General features: G+C 41.5%; 1 protein-coding gene across 1 annotated transcript in view; it reads left to right on the forward strand.

Annotated features, from left to right (window-relative positions):
• The first annotated feature begins 939 nt into the window (after nt 1-939).
• DYNC1H1 (dynein cytoplasmic 1 heavy chain 1) overlaps nt 940-20134 on the forward strand; it is a 44484-nt gene continuing 25289 nt past the window's right edge. Inside the window, exons 1-28 of the mRNA XM_035551325.2 lie at nt 940-1284; nt 3618-3705; nt 4277-4450; nt 4906-5161; nt 6074-6260; nt 6446-6717; nt 6828-7055; nt 7892-8968; nt 9286-9465; nt 9964-10113; nt 10375-10521; nt 10660-10800; nt 10948-11124; nt 11233-11343; nt 11424-11543; nt 11764-12003; nt 12527-12682; nt 13033-13146; nt 13761-13871; nt 13952-14161; nt 14558-14704; nt 14934-15100; nt 15766-15939; nt 16726-16891; nt 16972-17160; nt 17247-17441; nt 18119-18401; nt 18666-18766. Of these exons, the coding sequence (XP_035407218.1) occupies nt 1014-1284; nt 3618-3705; nt 4277-4450; nt 4906-5161; nt 6074-6260; nt 6446-6717; nt 6828-7055; nt 7892-8968; nt 9286-9465; nt 9964-10113; nt 10375-10521; nt 10660-10800; nt 10948-11124; nt 11233-11343; nt 11424-11543; nt 11764-12003; nt 12527-12682; nt 13033-13146; nt 13761-13871; nt 13952-14161; nt 14558-14704; nt 14934-15100; nt 15766-15939; nt 16726-16891; nt 16972-17160; nt 17247-17441; nt 18119-18401; nt 18666-18766 (5832 nt within the window). The 5' untranslated portion in view covers nt 940-1013. The remainder of the gene's footprint in view (nt 1285-3617; nt 3706-4276; nt 4451-4905; nt 5162-6073; nt 6261-6445; nt 6718-6827; nt 7056-7891; nt 8969-9285; nt 9466-9963; nt 10114-10374; nt 10522-10659; nt 10801-10947; nt 11125-11232; nt 11344-11423; nt 11544-11763; nt 12004-12526; nt 12683-13032; nt 13147-13760; nt 13872-13951; nt 14162-14557; nt 14705-14933; nt 15101-15765; nt 15940-16725; nt 16892-16971; nt 17161-17246; nt 17442-18118; nt 18402-18665; nt 18767-20134) is intronic.

A 20134-nucleotide genomic window follows, 5' to 3' on the forward strand; every position in this document is an offset into this window, starting at 1 on the left:
GAAATTCTGAAAAAAAGTCTCATTCATCAGTGTGTTCATTTGGTATTCTCTGTCCTATGCTTTCGGGAAACTGTTTGGCAACAGAATCTGGATTAGTGGTTCAGATACAGGGTCCAGAAGAGGCCCATGAGGATGATCAGTGGGCTGGAGCACCTCTCCTATGAAGAATTGCTGGGAAACCTGGGGTTATTTAGTCTAGAGAAGAGAAGGCTCTAGGGAAATCTCATTGGGACCTTGCTGTATTTAAAAGGGGTCTACAGGGACACTTTATGGGGGAGTGTAGTGATAGGACAAGGGGTAATGGCTTTAATCTAAACCTACCCTCTGAGTATAAAGAAGAAATTCATGAGGGTGGTGAGACACTAGAACAGGTTGCCCAGAGAAGCTGTAGATACCCCATCCCTGGGTCTGTTTAGGGCCAAGTTCATGGGACCTTGGGAAACCTGATTTTGTGGGTGGCATCCCTGCTTGGGGCAGGAGGGTTGGAACTGGGTCATCTCCAAGCTTCCTTCCACCCCAGCCACTTCTATTCTATTTGAACACCTCAGCTTCCAGGTGAACCAGTGGCAGTACAGTGCTGGGCTGGCCCGGGAAGGGTTTTCCCTTCTGTTGTCCTCGCATCGGCACGCGCGGCCTGCTTTCCCCTCAGAATAAGTAACTCGAACAAAAGAACACAACACTCGCTGGTGATTCCTGTTAAAGCACAGAGGAGGGAGGGGAAGCAAAGCAGCCGCCGCCCTGCGAAGCCCGACCTCCAGCTCCCCGCTCGCAGCCCGGCCGGCGTCCCAGCGCCCCGCGGGGGCAGCTCGGGGACCTCCGGGGAGCGGAGCCAGGCAGCTCGGCAGCCTCCTCCGAGGCCCGGAGCCAGCCGCAGCGGAGCCCTGAGCCCGGCCCGGCCCCGGGGCGTGTCGGCCCGCCCGCCCCAGCCTCCCCCGCGGCGGCGAGGCGGCGCTCGGAGCGCGGCGGGCGGTGGCGAAGCGGGCGGAGCGCGGCTGCCTGCCTCCTGCCTCGGCATGTCCGACTCCGGCAGCGGCGGGGGCGGCGGCCCCGGCGGCGAGGAAGGCGGCATGGAGGTGTCGGGCTCGGCCGTACAGAATGTGGCCGACGTGGCGGTGCTGCAGAAGCACCTGCGCAAGCTGGTGCCGCTGCTGCTGGAGGATGGCGGCGAAGCGCCGGCGGTGCTGGAGGCGGCGCTGGAGGAGAAAGGCGCCGTGGAGCATATGCGCAAGTTCCTCTCCGACCCGCAGGTCCACACCGTGCTGGTGGAGCGCTCCACCCTCAAAGGTGAGCCGAGGGCCCGCGGCCGCCGCGCTCACAAAATGGCGGCGGCGCCCCGCCGAGGGGATGGAGGGGCCGGGGGAGGAAGGGAAGGGTCTGGCGGAGCCCGGCGGCTGACAGGGCGGCGGGGCCTGGCCGCGTACCTTGCGCTGCGCCCCTTGCTCTCCGGCGCCGTGCCGGGGCTGGGGCTGCGATGGGCGCCGCCACAGCGGGCTGGCCTGGGAGAAATGCTTCGTCAGTAGGCCCCGGGCGCCGCTCCTGCGGCCTGCCCTCTGCTCGGGCTCCTTGGTGGCACCGGTAGCCTGCTGCTGGCAGAGCAAACCGGGCTGGGGGGCTGAATCGGCCCTCAGAAAGTGCCCCTCTGTGGGTAATTAGCAAGACTCCCAGGTTCCTAAAGCCTAGTGGAGGCCCTGCACGTCTTTGTTTAGTCAGCGAGGGCTGCTGAGCGTGCTGCTTGTAAACGCTTATTGGAAATCTCGGCAAATGCTACGTTAAATACCGCAGCAAAGCTGGCTCTGACTGACGTTTCTGTCGTTTACACGCTCCATTTACTTCAGAAATGACTCTTTATGAAATTTGTCAACAAATCTGCCGCTAAATAGGCAGTCCTTGTTGCAGAATCCAGGCTGATGAACACCAATAAAGTAGAATTCATTCATAACACAGGCATTTACTGTTAAACAAAACCTGCAATCTGTATTTGGCTGCATGCCCACCAGTCTGAGCTTGCAAAATTTTAACATTAAATTTCTGGATCTCTACTCCAAGCGTGCTGTTGGTTCGGTCCTTGCAGATGCGCGTCAAATTTTAATGCAGTCATACTTCACGTTGCGTTGCGTAGCACGTCAGCAGCCACACTGTAAGATACAGGATGCATCCCTGCAGTTTCTGCGCATCAAGGGAAGCTTAGAGAAGGTTCTTCCACTTAAGATGAATTTAAGATGTTGCTTGAAATATCCTGTCTTTGTTATAACTGTTTCCGTTGATTGTCCTCCGTCCCATTCTAAAGTTTGAGACTTCTATTTTGGTAGGGATAACTAGAATTTTCTAGAGAAGAAAAACAAACTTTATGAACTCATGATGCAGCATTTAGCAAGATTTAAAGGAAGTCCACTGAGCGTTAAGAGGCTATGCAATGATCTCTGAAGTTTTCTTATGTCAGGCTCATGAGGTTGGTAATCTTTAGTTTGGGTTGGAAGTAATGATGCAGTGGTGATCAGTTAGCTCTAGGCTTATTTTCACAAATCTGTGATTAAAAGCGTATTGAAACCTTTACTGCGTGTTCTAGAAGCCGAATACTAGTACATTGTGGGCAGAAGCCATTTCCATCAATATGTTCTGGATTAATAGCAGTTATTTGGCAAAAGTGCATTTCGTGACGGAAGACCCCCACAGACACCCCATCAAACTTAACGGTATTCAGAATGTGCAGCATCATATGGAGATCTAGTTGTCCCTGACACTGTTAAAAACTATTTCTGTCAAAATTTGTTCAAGGAATAGATAGTATGAAGCAAATTATTGATTATGAATGCAGCAAAATAGAAGCTGTATTTCTAAGTAGTTAAAATGTTAGGTGATATCGCTTGCTACACAGCCTGTCGACAGCTTTCACAAGGGTTCCTGTAGTGTCTGTGATCAGGCTTCTGCTGCTTGGGATCGCAAACATGACAGCCTGAGAATACGTCTTGTATGAAGTGCCAAATGAAACCGGAGCAGAATGAGAGTCCAGTGTAACGCGTCCAGTCAGGGTGTGTCTCCCAACAGGGAGTAACCTTCTGCACTGAAATCTCTGCATTGCAGCACAGCTCCCCGCATCCCCAGTAATTACATCATCTGTGATACGTTGGCTCTACTAACGCCCGACTACTTCCTATGGGTTGTTTGGTTGTTTTTTTTGTTCTGACTTAATTTCCAAAACACTTTCAAAGAAAATGTCTGAAAAAACAAAGCAGCCTATAAAAGGAAAAAGTATTTGTTTAATGTTCTCACTGAATTGTAGTTATCCTGGCAGCATATCTCTGCAAATAAGTGCATGTTCTGTACTGCAGAAAATTTCATTCTGCTTTATAAGTAGAATGTGGATTATAATTTGCTTGTAATGTTTAATCTTTTTTTATAGCAACCTGAACAATTTAACGGAGTTGTGCTAGAAAACCAGGGAACCCATCCTGAATTTGAGGGATATTGCAAAGCGAAATTTAACATCGGCTATTTTGTATAAGGTGATGTAGGAATTAAAGGTTAGAAAATTGCCTGGTTGCAGCAGAAGATGTTTGAGAGGGGGTGACAGATGCCTTAGAAATAAAATATATCTTAACATAGCGTATTTCTTGCAGAGGATGTGGGAGATGAAGGAGAAGAAGAAAAAGAGTTCATTTCCTACAGTATCAGCACTGATATTCATTATGGAATAAAATCAAACAGGTGAGTTAGTAAAATAGATCTTGACATTCTTGCCCAGTAAAAGCAAAACCTACACAGACTGATAATTAGTATTTACCTCATGCTTTGTGCAGTGTGCTTATTTGGGTGGGGTAGTAGCTTTCCAAGGGGGAGGCTCTGATGAAACAAGGGTGTACCATGAGGCTGAAAGGAATGGACTTTAGAACTAATAGCCTTGAGGTTAAATATACAAAGATACACAAAGGAAATGGGCTTATTTAATCAGTATACTTATAAACATACATACATCTGGGCTTCTGTAATCTTTTGTTATTGTTTAACCATTCCATGTCACTTTCCTCCCTGAAGCTTCTTAAGGCGTGCGCTTCTAACATGCACATACTGCAGGGTGCTTGTTGACAGCTAAGTTCAGCTGAATACTGAGGTATAAAGATGTATTCATTGGAAGACTTGTTTTCAAGTCTCTCAGAAGCAAGATTATAAAATATGATAATGGAGGTTAGCATTTACCTCCTGTGAATGAAGCTTGCAGTCAGGTTAAAGCTATTCTGTCTCTATGTTTCAAATGGTAACTCTCTTCTCTGTTCTGTAGCCTGGCGTTCATTAAGCGTACACCAGTGATTGATGCCGACAAACCAGTGTCTTCCCAACTGAGAGTGCTCACTCTCAGTGAAGATTCTCCGTATGAAACATTACACTCTTTCATTAGCAATGCCGTTGCTCCCTTTTTCAAGTCCTATATCAGAGAATCTGGCAAAGCAGACAGGTAATTCAATGTAAATACTGCACTTCTCTGCTAATGAATTGAAGTAGGTGTTGTGCTGGGTCTGGCTGGGATGGAGTTAACTTTCCCTGCAGCAGCCCATACAGTGCTGTGCTCTGCACTTGTAGCTAGAACAGCACTGGTGTCACACCAGTGTTGTGTCTACTGCTGCTCAATACTGGCACCGCATCAGGACTCCCTCCAAGCCCTCCCGAGTAAAACCACCACAGTGGTTTTACCATGAATGAAAAAAATCAATCATCATTTACATTTTCATTTACCATCAATGAAAAAAATAAGACAGTGACTCTTCAAGCCAAGTTGTATGTGAAATTGTTTAAGCACACAGTTGCATATGAAGCTGCTGCTGACCCTGGGGAAATAATTTAAATGACTCAAATGTGTCATGTAAGGTTTTTGGTTTGGCTTCTTATATGGAAATACCTATGCTCTTTCAGGGATGGTGATAAGATGGCTCCTTCAGTTGAGAAGAAGATTGCAGAACTTGAAATGGGCCTCTTGCATCTGCAGCAGAATATTGAGATTCCAGAGATTAGTCTGCCAATTCATGCAACCATTACTAATGTTGCCAAGCAGTGTTATGAACGTGGAGAAAAACCAAAAGTTACAGATTTTGGCGAGAAGGCTGAGGATCCGTTATTCCTCAATCAGCTACAGTCTGGAGTCAATCGCTGGATTAGAGAGATACAAAAGGTAGACAAGACAAGTGCCGGACTATGTGGTAGGAACTGCTCTGTAGTACTGTGAAAAATTCCCCCAAGTATCTTCACAGTTTAAGTGGTAAAATATTGCTCCTTGCAGGATACTCTGGAGATCTGAGACCAGTTTTATGAGCCACCAAAGACTCTAGTCTAATTCTAGACTAGACTAAGCCTAGTCTAAATTTAAGAGTCTGGTCTAAATTCTTCTGCAAATAGTTGAGAACTGTTTTGTCTCTACTGGAATAAACAGACTTAAGTAACTTGGCAGTATCCTGGTGAAGGCTGTAACCATTCCTCAAATCTGTTCAGCAGGTTGAGAGAAACAGGACTTGTTTTTTAGTTTTGTTTTGTTATTTCTCCAGGTGCATCCACAAACACTTCACAACAGTTGCTCTACTCCTATCTCATTTCTTATACTCTTGCCTGTTACTTTTCAGAAGAACTCTGCTGTTCTTCTACTGTCACTCAGAAAGAGCATCTCAGAATTTTTTTTCTTCATGGGCACAGTAAACACCTAGTGCTCCTGAAAAAGCAGTGCCCTTGCTTACTCCAGAGGATAAAACATTTGTTTTCTTGCTTGGCTCATCTGTCATTAATCAAAATACAGATGTTGATCAGGAAAGTGGAGAGGTAGTTTTTTTAGGCCATGCTGAAGATTGTACATGAAGGTCTTAAAAAACAACCTTTAAGACCACTGGAATTAAACCTTGACTCTTGTACTGCGATTCCTATACTTCTCACAGAATGACTGCCAAAATTTACTGCTGTTTGAATATTAGAACCTAGATGTTATGGGTCTCAATTGCGTTTAGTAATAGAGAAAGCTTTTACAGTTGAAGCATGTAAATAAAATGTTTTTCTCCCTTCCTCACTCCCTGTTTTTTTCTTTCTTTTTATTTTTAAGGTGACCAAACTCGATCGAGATCCTGCATCGGGCACTGCATTACAGGAGATAAGTTTCTGGTTAAACCTGGAACGTGCTCTGTATCGTATTCAGGAAAAACGTGAGAGTCCAGAAGTTCTTTTAACTCTGGATATTCTAAAACATGGCAAACGTTTCCACGCGACTGTCAGCTTTGATACAGACACAGGTAAAATGTCTGCTCAATAAGATTTTTCACAAATGTCCTGTGGAAATTAACTTGTTACAAAACTTGAGTATTGTGGTACAAAGACCACTGCTGTGTAAAGTTGGTCTAGTTAAAGTTACTGTCTTGTACAGATTGGATTAATGAAATGAAAAGTTCTAAGTCAAAATCTTTTCTGTTACATTTAGGCCTAAAACAGGCTCTGGAAACTGTGAATGACTATAATCCACTGATGAAAGACTTTCCACTGAATGACTTGCTGTCAGCTACCGAGCTGGACAAAATAAGGCAGGCCCTTGTTGCAATATTTACCCATTTGAGAAAAATCAGAAACACAAAATACCCAATTCAAAGGGCATTGCGTCTAGTGGAAGCTATATCAAGAGATCTGAGCTCTCAGCTACTTAAAGTGTTGGGAACCAGAAAACTGATGCATGTTGCCTATGAAGAGTTTGAAAAGGTATGCTTATGGTTTTCACAATGCTAGCAGCTTTATTTTTGCAGCGAGTAGTGATTATAAGGAAGTATTTCATTTGGGAGCTAAAGTTTTTATCCTAAAACTTTCTTCAGGTAATGGTTGCATGCTTTGAAGTTTTCCAAACCTGGGATGATGAATATGAGAAGCTACAAGTTCTGCTGAGAGATATTGTAAAAAGAAAAAGGGAAGAGAACCTGAAGATGGTGTGGCGTATCAATCCTGCTCATAGGAAACTCCAGTCTCGTCTTGATCAAATGAGGAAATTCAGGCGTCAGCATGAGCAGCTGAGGGCAGTTATTGTGAGAGTCTTGCGGCCTCAGGTAATCTTGATTGTTACCAGACAGAAAAGCTATGTCCCTTTTTGCTTGCAGGCAATATTTTATTATGCAGAGAAAGGGGAGGGCTGTATTGAAGTAGATGACTGTAAATGCTGGTATCTAGGTATCAAATGTTCATTTTTCCCCAACTGTAGTAATTCTGTTTTATGGGCTATCTTAACATTCAGTCCTATTGGATTGTGCTACTAAAACTCTGCAGAAGAGTAGCAAGGGAGGAGAAATGAAACTTCAGTTACAGTCTGGCAGATGCTAGTCCTGCAGATTTGGTCTTCTTTCTATAGAAGTCAAGTTATGTATAAATGCAGGAAACATCTCTACAAATTAGAGGAGAAAGTGGATTTAATTTCCAAAAACTTCATGTTCACTGTAGCTTTAAAATTCCCCAATACGAAACTAACGTAACATTCAGTTTCACTTTCTGCTTCCCAAACTGGTCTGTTTATGACCCCTCGCTAATAGGCTTAGTTTTAACTCTGCCATACTTCACATACTATGTGACCATGCTCATGTTAACAGACACAGCAAGTCCACACTTACAATAAGAGGAGATTAATTAGTGTGTGTATGTATGCGTATATGAGCTTGGCTAAAGCATAGCGGAAAATGAAGACTGTGCTACACAGTAGTGGAAGTTTATAAAGTGACTGTTTTGTCCTGTTCCTTAGTGAACTTAAATCTGAGACATTACTAAAATTTGCTAGGGATTTGCATACTAATTTGTTAGGTTTTTGCAATGCTTATTAGAACAGACTGTGCTTAGCTATTTCTAGGCAAATTTTGAGGCATCTAACTCACTTAAACCGTAATTTTTAATGCAGGTAACTGCTGTTGCCCAGCAAAATCAAGGAGAGGTACCAGAACCTCAAGATATGAAAGTAGCAGAAGTACTTTTTGATGCTGCAGATGCTAATGCAATTGAAGAAGTCAATCTCGCTTATGAGAATGTTAAGGAAGTAGATGGGTTAGATGTTTCCAAAGAAGGTACAGAAGCCTGGGAGGCAGCAATGAAGCGATACGATGAAAGAATTGATAGGGTTGAAACAAGGATAACTGCCCGTTTGAGAGACCAGCTTGGTACAGCAAAGAATGCCAATGAAATGTTCAGAATCTTCTCTCGGTTTAATGCCTTGTTTGTCAGGCCTCACATTCGAGGTGCCATTCGTGAATATCAAACACAACTGATCCAGCGTGTGAAAGATGATATTGAGTCTCTTCATGACAAATTTAAAGTACAATACCCCCAAAGTCAAGCTTGTAAAATGAGTCATGTTCGTGACTTGCCTCCAGTGTCTGGGTCTATAATTTGGGCAAAACAAATTGACAGACAGCTCACTGCTTACATGAAGCGTGTTGAGGATGTCCTCGGTAAGGGTTGGGAGAATCATGTAGAAGGTCAGAAACTAAAGCAAGATGGAGATAGCTTTCGCATGAAGCTCAACACTCAAGAGATCTTTGATGACTGGGCAAGAAAAGTTCAGCAACGCAACCTCGGTGTGTCTGGCCGTATTTTCACCATTGAAAGCACTCGTGTTAGAGGTCGAACTGGAAACGTCCTGAAACTGAAAGTCAACTTCCTTCCAGAAATAATTACACTTTCCAAAGAAGTGCGAAACCTGAAGTGGCTGGGTTTCCGTGTTCCACTAGCAATTGTCAACAAAGCTCACCAAGCAAACCAGCTTTATCCATTTGCCATTTCTCTCATTGAAAGTGTCCGCACGTATGAGCGAACATGTGAGAAAGTCGAAGAGCGTAACACTATTTCACTTCTGGTTGCTGGTCTGAAGAAAGAGGTTCAGGCTTTGATTGCAGAAGGTATTGCACTCGTGTGGGAGTCATACAAACTTGATCCATATGTGCAACGTTTGGCCGAGACTGTCTTCAGTTTCCAGGAAAAGGTTTGTTTTATTATTTATCTTTCAAAAAATTGAAATTACTGCAATTGTTTTTACATTCGTACTTCAGTAATGAGTTGTTAACCAAAAGTGGAATTTGATAGCTGATGGCCAGCTCAATATAGTCTCTGTAGCTCTTTGTTTAAGTAGCTGACTGAATTGGCACAAATTGTCCAACTGAATGGATGTTTTAGTGCTACTAAATTTGATCATCTTGCTGTATCCAAGTAAAGAGAAGTGACTAACCATTTCTGCTTGGATATCATTGTATCTAACCTGTCAAACTAAGCATTCTGTTTTTTCTTAAACTGCTTCTTTAGGTGGATGATCTGCTCATTATTGAAGAGAAAATAGACCTGGAAGTGAGATCACTGGAAACATGCATGTATGATCACAAGACTTTCTCTGAAATCTTGAACAGGGTTCAGAAAGCTGTGGATGACTTAAATCTCCATTCATATTCAAACTTGCCGATCTGGGTCAATAAGTTGGATATGGAGGTAGGTTTGAGTAGTATATATTTAGAAGATGCCAGATCTCTTTGTTTGCAGCTGTTCTCTTTTGGGATCAATGAATTCAAGGGGAAATTATTCCTTTGAAGAAAAAGGATTGGTATAGTTCAACTGTGTAGAAAGCTAGAAGAGCTCCTTGTTGTAGGAGCAAGGTAGATAAAGGATAGAGAAGATTTGTTACGCTGATAGTGAAGATTATTTGCCTTAATAGTGCTTGGTACTGCTTGTTAAGTTTCAGGTTGTTGGACACTAGGTCAACTGCAAAGCAGTTAAAATTGCTTAATTCCATTAAAGTCCAGGAGGGCAGGGGAAGCTTTGAATTGATGTTGACTGAAAAACCTACCAAAACTCTTTTTAATTACTTGGTAAAGGAGTGCTTGGATCTTTAAGGCTCCGTAGCATGCCTGGTATCAGAGTATCTTGACAGTGGGGATCCTTATGCAGTAATATGAAGCTTTTTCCTCCAATGTGGCCTACTTTCCTTAGATTGAAAGAATCCTCGGTGTTCGCTTGCAAGCTGGGCTGAGGGCCTGGACCCAAGTTCTTCTTGGACAAGCAGATGACAAAGCAGAAGTTGACATGGATACAGATGCTCCTCAAGTGAGCCATAAACCTGGGGGAGAACCCAAGATCAAAGTAAGTGGTTGGTGTTTTTGTTGGGGGTATGGTGGTGGTTTTTTCTTCATTGGGAGTTACGTAATGCAGTAATTATATATGAGCCTTTTATGGGAGATAAATATTTTTTTCTTCATCTGGCTTTGGAGGAATACTTGCCTTCTGCCATAAAAGAGCTACTTGCTTTTTAGAAGTGTGCTACTTCATGAAGTCCAAAGTTCTTGTCAATGTGTGTGTTGTAGTGGCTTGCAGTAAAACTGAGTGTGTTCACTGTTTCTGCAGAACATTGTACATGAGCTACGAATAACCAACCAGGTGATATACTTGAATCCACCAATTGAAGAGTGCAGATACAAACTTTACCAGGAAATGTTTTCTTGGAAGATGGTAATCCTGTCACTACCAAGAATTCAAAGTCAGAGATATCAGGTAGGTGTAATGAAACTGTATCTAAGGTCTGAGCAATTACTTTCACTTTGCACTTAATTGTGTTCAGCATCTTAGTGTGTTGCTGTAGGATCACTGTGAGTACGCTAGAAATTCATGTATATCGCATGTGGTTCTCAGGTTGGAGTGCATTATGAGCTGTCTGAGGAAGAGAAGTTCTATCGTAATGCATTGACACGGATGCCTGATGGCCCTGCCGCCCTGGAGGAGTCGTACTCTGCTGTCATGGGAATTGTGACTGAGGTGGAACAGTATGTTAAGGTAGGAGACTGACACCGCATGATGCTACAGCTAAAATGAACATGGACTTTTCTCTCAGTTCTCTTTTATAACAATTTTCATGAGTAAGGAAAAGCATCTTTTAGAATATACTGGAAAAGTTATGAATATTGTGAAATATCTTTTTAGGTTTGGCTGCAGTACCAGTGTCTGTGGGATATGCAGGCTGAAAACATATACAACCGCCTTGGAGAAGACCTAAATAAGTGGCAAGCTCTTCTTGTTCAGATAAGAAAGGCCAGAGGAACGTTTGACAATGCAGAAACTAGAAAGGAATTTGGACCTGTTGTGATAGACTATGGCAAGGTAGGAAATTATATTTGTTAGTTGTGACAAATGCATTAAACTTCAGAATGGGTGTATAACAGAAAATGACGAGGCTATTAATTATTATGTAACTCAATTCAACTGTAGGTACAATCAAAGGTGAACTTGAAGTATGACTCCTGGCACAAGGAAGTACTCAGCAAATTTGGCCAAATGCTCGGTCAGAATATGACAGAATTCCATTCACAGATTTCTAAGGTAAGAATCCATCTCCAGTTTTTCACTTTCAGATCAACTTATTATAGACTTCTAAAACACTGAATTGTTTCCCCACACAGTCCCGTCAAGAACTGGAGCAGCATTCAGTGGATACTGCCAGCACATCAGATGCAGTGACATTCATCACATATGTGCAATCCCTGAAACGTAAAATCAAGCAATTTGAAAAGCAAGTTGAGGTATGTTGCCTTGCCTAGTACTTACTTCTGAGAAGGTCAGACTTAATTCTTGAGATGATATTCAAGCTTAGTGTCACGATATTCAAGTTCTCTTGAGAACAGACTTGAACTTCATATCCTGAGGAATCTCTGTAGTGAGTGCTTGTTAACATGTTGAGTATTTAGTCTTGCAACATCAGTTAGAAAGACAAAGCTAACTTAGAATCGTCGTCTCCTGTAGCTTTATCGCAATGGCCAGCGGTTGCTTGAGAAACAGAGGTTCCAGTTTCCGTCCTCTTGGCTGTACATTGACAACATTGAGGGAGAATGGGGTGCCTTTAATGACATCATGCGTCGGAAGGATTCTGCCATTCAACAGCAAGTAGCAAACTTGCAGATGAAGATAGTTCAAGAGGATCGGGCAGTGGAGAGCAGAACAACTGACTTGCTAACAGACTGGGAGAAAACAAAGCCCGTAACAGTAAGTAATGATGATTAGTATTCATTCACAAAATGAAATAGTTTCTTTGAACTTAACGAGAACAAAGTAGGTTTTTTTAAAACTTTTCTGTAGCTTTTCATTATACGTGATGGTTAAAGTCTTTTTGTGAATGTTCTACTATAAATTGTTGGTTGATTTATTTATCTTGGGTGGCAGAGGGAAGTCTAACCTTACAATGTAAGTGTCGTAGGTGGAAAAAGCAGGACAGCTTCAGTTACTAACAAAACTTTGGCTGAAACAAATGCTCTGTAAGAGGTGTAAGGTAGGAAGATTGAGAAGAAAGGGTTTTCTCCCCCAACCCCACAGTGGTATTCAGTAAAGCTAAAAAGTGCGTCGAAAAGTGGGAATAGACTTACAGAATTGGTATGTAGCCTTATTGCCAGCATATGAGAAATAGAAAAATAAGGAGACAGACCAACATTTGGTATTCAGTCCTTGCTTTTGACTTAGCTTCAACTTACTTTTAGGGTTTTTGGATTAATGTATCTCATCCAATTTTTAGGGAAACTTGCGTCCAGAAGAAGCTCTTCAAGCTCTTACCATTTATGAAGGAAAATTTGGTAGGCTGAAAGACGATCGTGAGAAGTGTGCAAAGGCCAAAGAAGCTCTGGAACTAACAGATACAGGACTACTCAGTGGCAGTGAAGAACGTGTCCAGGTATATATAACCTGTTCATACAACTCCTTGTCAGTCTTGCAGCACAGTGTTTGAGTTCCATCTCGCTCTTCATTTAAGAAAGTGACTTGTAGCCTGTGGGTGCCGGTGTCCACACTCATCCAGTTCTAGCCTTAAAAGATTGTCCATGACTGCCTTAATCTTGTGAAGCTATTATGTGACCAGAGATAGAAGAATCTCATCTGGGTCACTTGCTATTGCAATTTTGTAGAAATTGGCAAGCTATATGAAGGTTTTTGACATGTTAAAAGTATTCTGTTTAACTCCCCCATGCTAATGACTTTGAAGAAATTATCACTAACTCTTGATGTTTGGTTCATTCTTTACTATAGGTAGCCTTAGAAGAGTTGCAGGATCTCAAAGGCGTCTGGTCTGAACTCTCTAAGGTCTGGGAACAGATTGATCAAATGAAAGAACAACCCTGGGTTTCAGTACAGCCTCGCAAGGTATTTCACTACTGTATATGTAAACAATATAACTACTGCAAGTGTATGTGAATTAAGAATTAGACTTCCTGAGATAGATGTACTCAGTTGTCACATTCAAGATCATTTTCAGTGTTTATGTACCTTTTTCAGTGTCTCATGAGCATATTTCTTCTCATGCTAAGCTTAAAAAATCTTTCACAGGCTCTATCATAACTTAATTCTCCAGTGGGCCTGTGAAATTCCAGTAGTATTGAAATCGAGATTGTACTGTATAGGGAGAATATGTATACTATGCTGGTCTGTTGGACCTCCTTAGGAAGCTTCATGGTTGGATGAACAGCATCAGTTTTAGTTCAGTGGTCAGTGGGTAGACAGTGGTAGGAACACTAAGCTATAACTGCCTGTGACAATGCTATTTCATAAATCTTAATCAGACCAATAAAATTAAATTCCCAACTACAGAGCAACCACATCTTACACAAATACATATAATTTTAAAAGAGTTGTCCTGTAGATTACGGTTTATATTTTCACAGAAATCTCTCTCAAATGAGATGTTAACTTTTACTAGTACACCTATATATATACTGCACTTCCAGAGAAATATTTCAGTGCTTTTATGTTACTGACAGCTTCGACAAAACCTCGATGGTTTGCTGAACCAACTGAAAAACTTCCCTGCCCGCTTGCGACAGTATGCCTCCTATGAGTATGTTCAGAGACTTCTGAAGGGCTACATGAAGGTAAGTTACACTCATTTATAAAATGCATGCATTGTATAATTCATCTTCCAAGACGTAACTTGCTTTCTTGTCTTTTCTAGATAAACATGTTAGTTATTGAGCTGAAATCAGAGGCACTTAAAGATCGGCACTGGAAACAGCTAATGAAGAGGCTTCATGTTAACTGGGTTGTCTCAGAATTGACCCTGGGACAGATATGGGATGTTGATTTACAGAGAAATGAAGCAATTGTCAAAGATGTGCTGCTCGTGGCTCAGGGAGAGATGGCTTTGGAAGAGTTCTTGAAACAGGCTAGTATCAACTCTTGTATGTATGCATGTAGTAACACATCAGAGCCTTTTTGTCAGGTGGCTGACACCTGTCTAGTAAACCTGTCAATCTAAGATGTTGATACAAGTGCTTGGGACTCTGTGGAACACTGTTCTGGGGAAAAACTTAAAGCTGTGCAAGTTTTCACTGATCAAAAATGCAACATTTGGGAAGAGCAGTCACTGACTGCACAAACCCCTCAAATTGTTTGTTTTACCTACTTGTGTCATATTCTCAATATTTTTAACAAAAGCTTGAGTGTAAACCCAGGATCCTTGGGTAAAAAGAAAAATCTGTTTACTCTAATACATTTCTACTTTATTATTGTGCTGAAGCAGAAATAATTGATGTTGTATATCAACCATCCTTTCCTTTAGATAAGAGAAGTGTGGAACACTTATGAACTGGACTTGGTCAATTACCAGAACAAATGTCGTTTGATTCGTGGATGGGATGACCTTTTCAACAAAGTAAAAGAGCACATTAATAGCGTGTCTGCTATGAAGCTATCACCATACTACAAGGTAAAATGCAGAACAAAGCCAAACAACGTAACTTAATTTAACTCTGCCTTCCTGTCTTGCTTAGTATACGTGATTGTCAGCAGAAGCTATATTAGCTGTTTAGGTTGACAGATAATTAATTGCATATACATACTTTGTTACTATTAAATGACTGCTTGCACTAACAATTATTAGCAATGAAACTTCCAATATTATTAAAATGAATATTAATGCAGTGTATAAACTTCAGGTGTTTGAGGAAGATGCCCTCAGCTGGGAAGATAAACTGAACCGTATCATGGCACTCTTTGATGTCTGGATAGACGTCCAAAGGCGATGGGTCTACCTGGAGGGTATCTTTACTGGTAGTGCTGACATCAAGCACTTGCTGCCTGTTGAGACCCAACGGTTCCAGAGGTAACATTTTAATTGCTTTTTTCCTTTCTTGCCTTCCTTGGGGCATCTTATGGTCAGGCCTGTAACTTCATGACTTCAGTGTAGCACTCTCCTAAGTTGAAACATTAATTGTATTCTTACCTGGTCCGGTTTGATTACAGCCCAGACTTAAGTTCATCAACCAAACAAAGCAAGAAACGCCTGTAAACAGTTGTGACCGTAAAAGGTTTATACTAAAAAGGGTAGCATAGAGTTTTTAGAAGTAGATGGGAATTAAGTGATTTTTCTTGCGAGTTCCAGTCAGCTACCTTGAGGGTTTTTCTGGCTGCACAAAGCAGGCTGATTTCAGTTGTCGCAGCCTTTAGTTTCACCCTAAAATGCTGTTTTCTTCATCCACTTTAAGTCACTTTGATCATCCTTCCACACACTTCCAATCAGATCAAAGAATTTTATGCATCTCTTCAGGAAATGAAGAAAAGTAGACCTTTAGCAGTGGAATTGACAGATTTAACATTGCACAGAAGCTAGATTTTGTTGTTGTTGTCTTGAGGTAAATTAAAATCTATTTGGGGAATTTAGCCTTGTGTTCCGTAGGGCAGTGGTCATGTAGAGACAAATAATTTTGGAATTCTGTAGGCCTGTGGTTACTGAATTTATACTATTGTACCATGTTATTTTACTTGCAGCATCAGCACTGAATTTTTGGCACTGATGAAAAAGGTGTCCAAATCTCCACTTGTGATGGATGTTCTTAACATTCAAGGAGTGCAAAGGTCACTAGAGAGACTGGCAGACTTGCTTGGAAAGATCCAGAAGGCACTAGGAGAATACCTAGAAAGGGAGAGGTCCTCTTTCCCTCGGTAAGCAGTTGACTTCAGTTGACTCTTGAAGTAAAGTAACTTGATGTTTCTGTACAGGAATGTTCTGTTAGGTAAAGCCTCTGCCAGTTTTAATATATATAAATATATATATATTTATATATATATATAAATATATATATATATTTATATATGTGTATATATAAGATGTTACAGCTGTATATCTGTGTCCTTTGAAGTACAGAATTCAGTTATAGCCGCTTCTCAGGAAGTGGAACTAAAACTTTACTTGATCATCTGTGTCTGGTCATGGGATTCAGAAGTTATTTAAAGAACCATTGCAGCTGATTTCTATAAACTTACAGATTCTCTTTGAAACTGCTTAATTCTGGCATATGATTGAAGGACAGAATCTAAACTGGCACAGTCCAGTATTTAAGTTATTGATTCTGACTTAACCCATAGTTGTCAACTAGTTTATCACTTAGCACGAAAGCATAAGAGTGTAATTCAACATGAGGAGGTAGTGAATGGGAGTTCTGCCTGTCTTAATTCAATCCCAAGCACTGTTGTGGGTACTTCAGGGATGGATAGGTAAAGAAGATACTCCAGAGCATGGAATAAGTATACGCTTTTATATGGTACAGACCATGTGAACTGAGACAAAGTCTTAGAACTGAGCTCTTCTAGCGAATACGTGTTCTTGCCGTCTTACAGTATTGGAGAAATGAGTGTCAGTTATTCCCATATAGTGGCTGTCTATGAAGCGTGAATAAATAGAAAGTGATGGTTGGAGTCGTGATACAGATCTAATTTTATGATTATTAGGTTCTACTTTGTTGGTGATGAAGACTTGCTTGAAATCATTGGAAACAGCAAGAATGTTGCTAAGCTGCAGAAACACTTCAAGAAGATGTTTGCAGGCGTTTCTAGCATTATTCTCAATGAAGATAACTCTGTGGTTTTGGGAATATCCTCACGGGAAGGAGAGGAGGTAGAGTTCCAGTGTTTCTTTTTTAAATAAAAATTCTGTAAGTATGTGAACATAGATTGACTTGAACATAATTCTTGCAGGTGCTGTTCAAAACACCTGTCTCCATCACAGAACATCCCAAGATCAATGAGTGGCTCACTCTTGTTGAGAAAGAAATGAGGGTGACCCTTGCTAAATTGCTTGCAGAATCTGTTACTGAAGTAGAAATCTTTGGAAAAGCAACTTCAATTGATCCAGCAGTCTACATCTCTTGGATTGACAAATACCAGGTATCAGTATGGAACACTTAAGCGTATTGCAGCTTGGGTACTTCAGTGAGGAAAACTATCTGATGGGAATTCTTCTTCTTACACAGGCTCAGCTTGTTGTCCTGTCAGCCCAGATTGCATGGTCTGAGAATGTTGAGTCAGCCCTCAACGGTATGGGTGGAGGTGGGGACAGCAGTCCTCTCCAGTCAGTGCTGGCTAACGTGGAGGTCACACTCAATGTCCTGGCAGACTCTGTGTTGATGGAGCAGCCACCTCTTCGCAGAAGGAAACTGGAGCACTTGGTAAGTGAAAACCTTATTTCCTCTTGTGGGTTAGGAGGTGAGGTTTTTTAAAAGGTTAATGAAAAATCAAATAGTCTGACTTCTCTTTTTTCCTCTAGGGGGAAAAAAAGTTTAATGCAATTTAAGCACCTACATCAAGCCCTAGTCCTGTAGGTGGCTGCAGTTTTTAACTCTGCTCAACTTACTGCATGATTCCATATTACAACCTAGTTCACTCAGGCTGGCTATTTCAAATGTGGAAGGCACTGACTTGTTCATTCCAAAGAAAATACCTTACTGTGCTGCCATTACTGTAATAATTGTATGTTTTTGATTGTAGATACGGATTGAGGGGAGGGGACAGGGAATAGAATCACCTTCAGTTGTTCCTCTTTAAAGGGAAAACTCTGTTGTAGAGTATTTGTCTTAATAGTTTCTGGCAAGTAAAATACTTCGTTCAGTAGTGTAATGGATTAACAGACAAATGGAAGAGCAAACTGAGAGCTAGGACTTAGCAAGAGCTATCAACTTTGTTAGTTCTGTCTCCATATCAACAGTTTTTAAGGCAGAGGTTGTTGGTAGGTCATGATTTCTGAGTGATGGCAATTCACTACATTAATCTGAAAAGCTGTAGAGTTCCTGGCTTTGTTAGCAATGGCTTGTATTGCTGTGGTCTAAGGAGTTGTTTCATTCTCCAGATCACTGAGTTGGTGCACCAGAGAGATGTTACGAGATCACTGATCAAAAGCAAGGTCGACAACTCCAAATCCTTTGAGTGGCTCAGCCAAATGCGGTTCTACTTTGACCCAAAACAGACAGATGTATTGCAACAGCTCTCCATTCAGATGGCAAATGCCAAATTCAACTATGGTTTTGAGTACCTTGGTGTTCAGGATAAGCTAGTACAGACGCCTCTTACAGACCGCTGTTACCTGACAATGACACAAGCCCTGGAGGCAAGACTTGGAGGATCACCATTTGGTACGTTTGTACTGAAGTACAACAAAATCTTGAGACAAGTATATAAACTTCTGTTCTCTTTAATTTATATCTTTAATATAAGGTTTCAGAATGTTTTAAACTATGACATTTAAGAACAAAACAGTCTTTTGGGGAAATAAAGTATAACCATTTCAGGTTTCTTGTCAGGGACCTTTGGAATCAGCATGCTGGCAGATTACATAGTTGGGCACTGATAACTCAGACTATAAACACTGAAGCATGTCTGTCTCACTTCAAAAATAGGTCCCGCTGGCACTGGTAAAACAGAATCTGTTAAGGCTCTTGGACATCAGCTTGGCCGCTTTGTGTTGGTTTTCAACTGTGATGAGACATTTGACTTCCAGGTAAGTTATTTGATTTAAAATTGTAGTCTGTGCTATCAAGCACTAAAAATCTCTTCAGAAGTTTAAAACGGCCATCAGTGTTTTCTTTGGAAATGATCATCTAAAACACTTAACTGAGCAGGTATCCGTGGGTCATACTGATGCTCTATAACAAAAAAATGCCTGCAGTAAGATTGTTTGCAGGGGGAGAATGTTCTTCTAGGGTTTTTTTTTTTGTTTTTCTCTTTAGGACTGGTAGTTCAATAGCAGCAAATGGAGGGAAAGCAATAGGAAGCACAGGGATGTGGAGCTTAAGACTGGCTTTAGGAAAGTAACTTAAACTGTTTAATTTGTCTTGATAGTGCTGGTTTAATGGAGAACAGAGGGGAGTTTGAGGCTGCATGATTACCAAATTAACCATCATGGCAAAGCTAAAGAGTTTGCTTCAGTATGTGAAGGATTACTCAAAACTAGGAAAATTTACCCAGATATTTCAAAATTACTGACATCTTCAAACTGAGAACCAGATGAAATGCTTCAGTAAATTGCAACACAGCCGATATCTCAAAATAAAACCTCTGTGAGGTGTTTATGTAAACAGAAATATAAAAGCACAGACAAGGAATCCTGGTCCTTCCTGAACTCTAGTTCAGGATACCTCTAGTGGGGTATCCATATGTTGTGTGTTTGTGTGTTTTTTTTTTTCCCTGTACAGCTGTGTTTGATTCATTTAGTCAGTGTTTGGCCTCTAGTGGTGGCCACAAGAAAGTACCTAGGGAGGGATAAAGTCAGGGACATAGTGCTTGATACTCCTTCCTTGCCCCCTGCCCCCTTCCTACCGCTGACAGTAGGGATCCTACCACAGTGTCAGGATCACCAAGTCCCAAGCTGACAATGGTTATTCACTATTCATGTTCCGGTGAACCTTTCTTCAGGTACTCCTTTCTCCCCCTGAATCCACGTACTCACTTGCTCCTATAGCATTCTCTACCAAATAGTTCCACTGTATTACTATGCACTTTACAAAGAAGCAACTTCTTCTTCTATTTCTAACAGTTCCTTGGTTCTTATATTCAAAAAGGTGGTGAACAGTTGATTATTGGCCATCCTGAACTACTGTGGCTTTTAGATCTGCAGTGTTTTGTAGTTCTAGTATCTGCCTTCTGATAAAGTACTGGAACTGCACCTGGCATTACTATCAACAAGCAAAATATTATGCAGTGGGCTTTCACTGTTTTGTGACTACACTGCAGTACCATAGTTATGGAAAGATGCAAATATCTGAACTTCAGAACCTTGTGCACGACCTGTGTACAAATACAGCTCCTTCTTGCCTTGGGTGCATTGTATAAAGTGCTCTTCTCTGTTCCTTTTGCCTGTGCATTGGCA

Source organism: Cygnus atratus, chromosome 5 (genome assembly GCF_013377495.2).
Source record: "Cygnus atratus isolate AKBS03 ecotype Queensland, Australia chromosome 5, CAtr_DNAZoo_HiC_assembly, whole genome shotgun sequence".
NCBI classification, from domain to species: domain Eukaryota; kingdom Metazoa; phylum Chordata; class Aves; order Anseriformes; family Anatidae; genus Cygnus; species Cygnus atratus.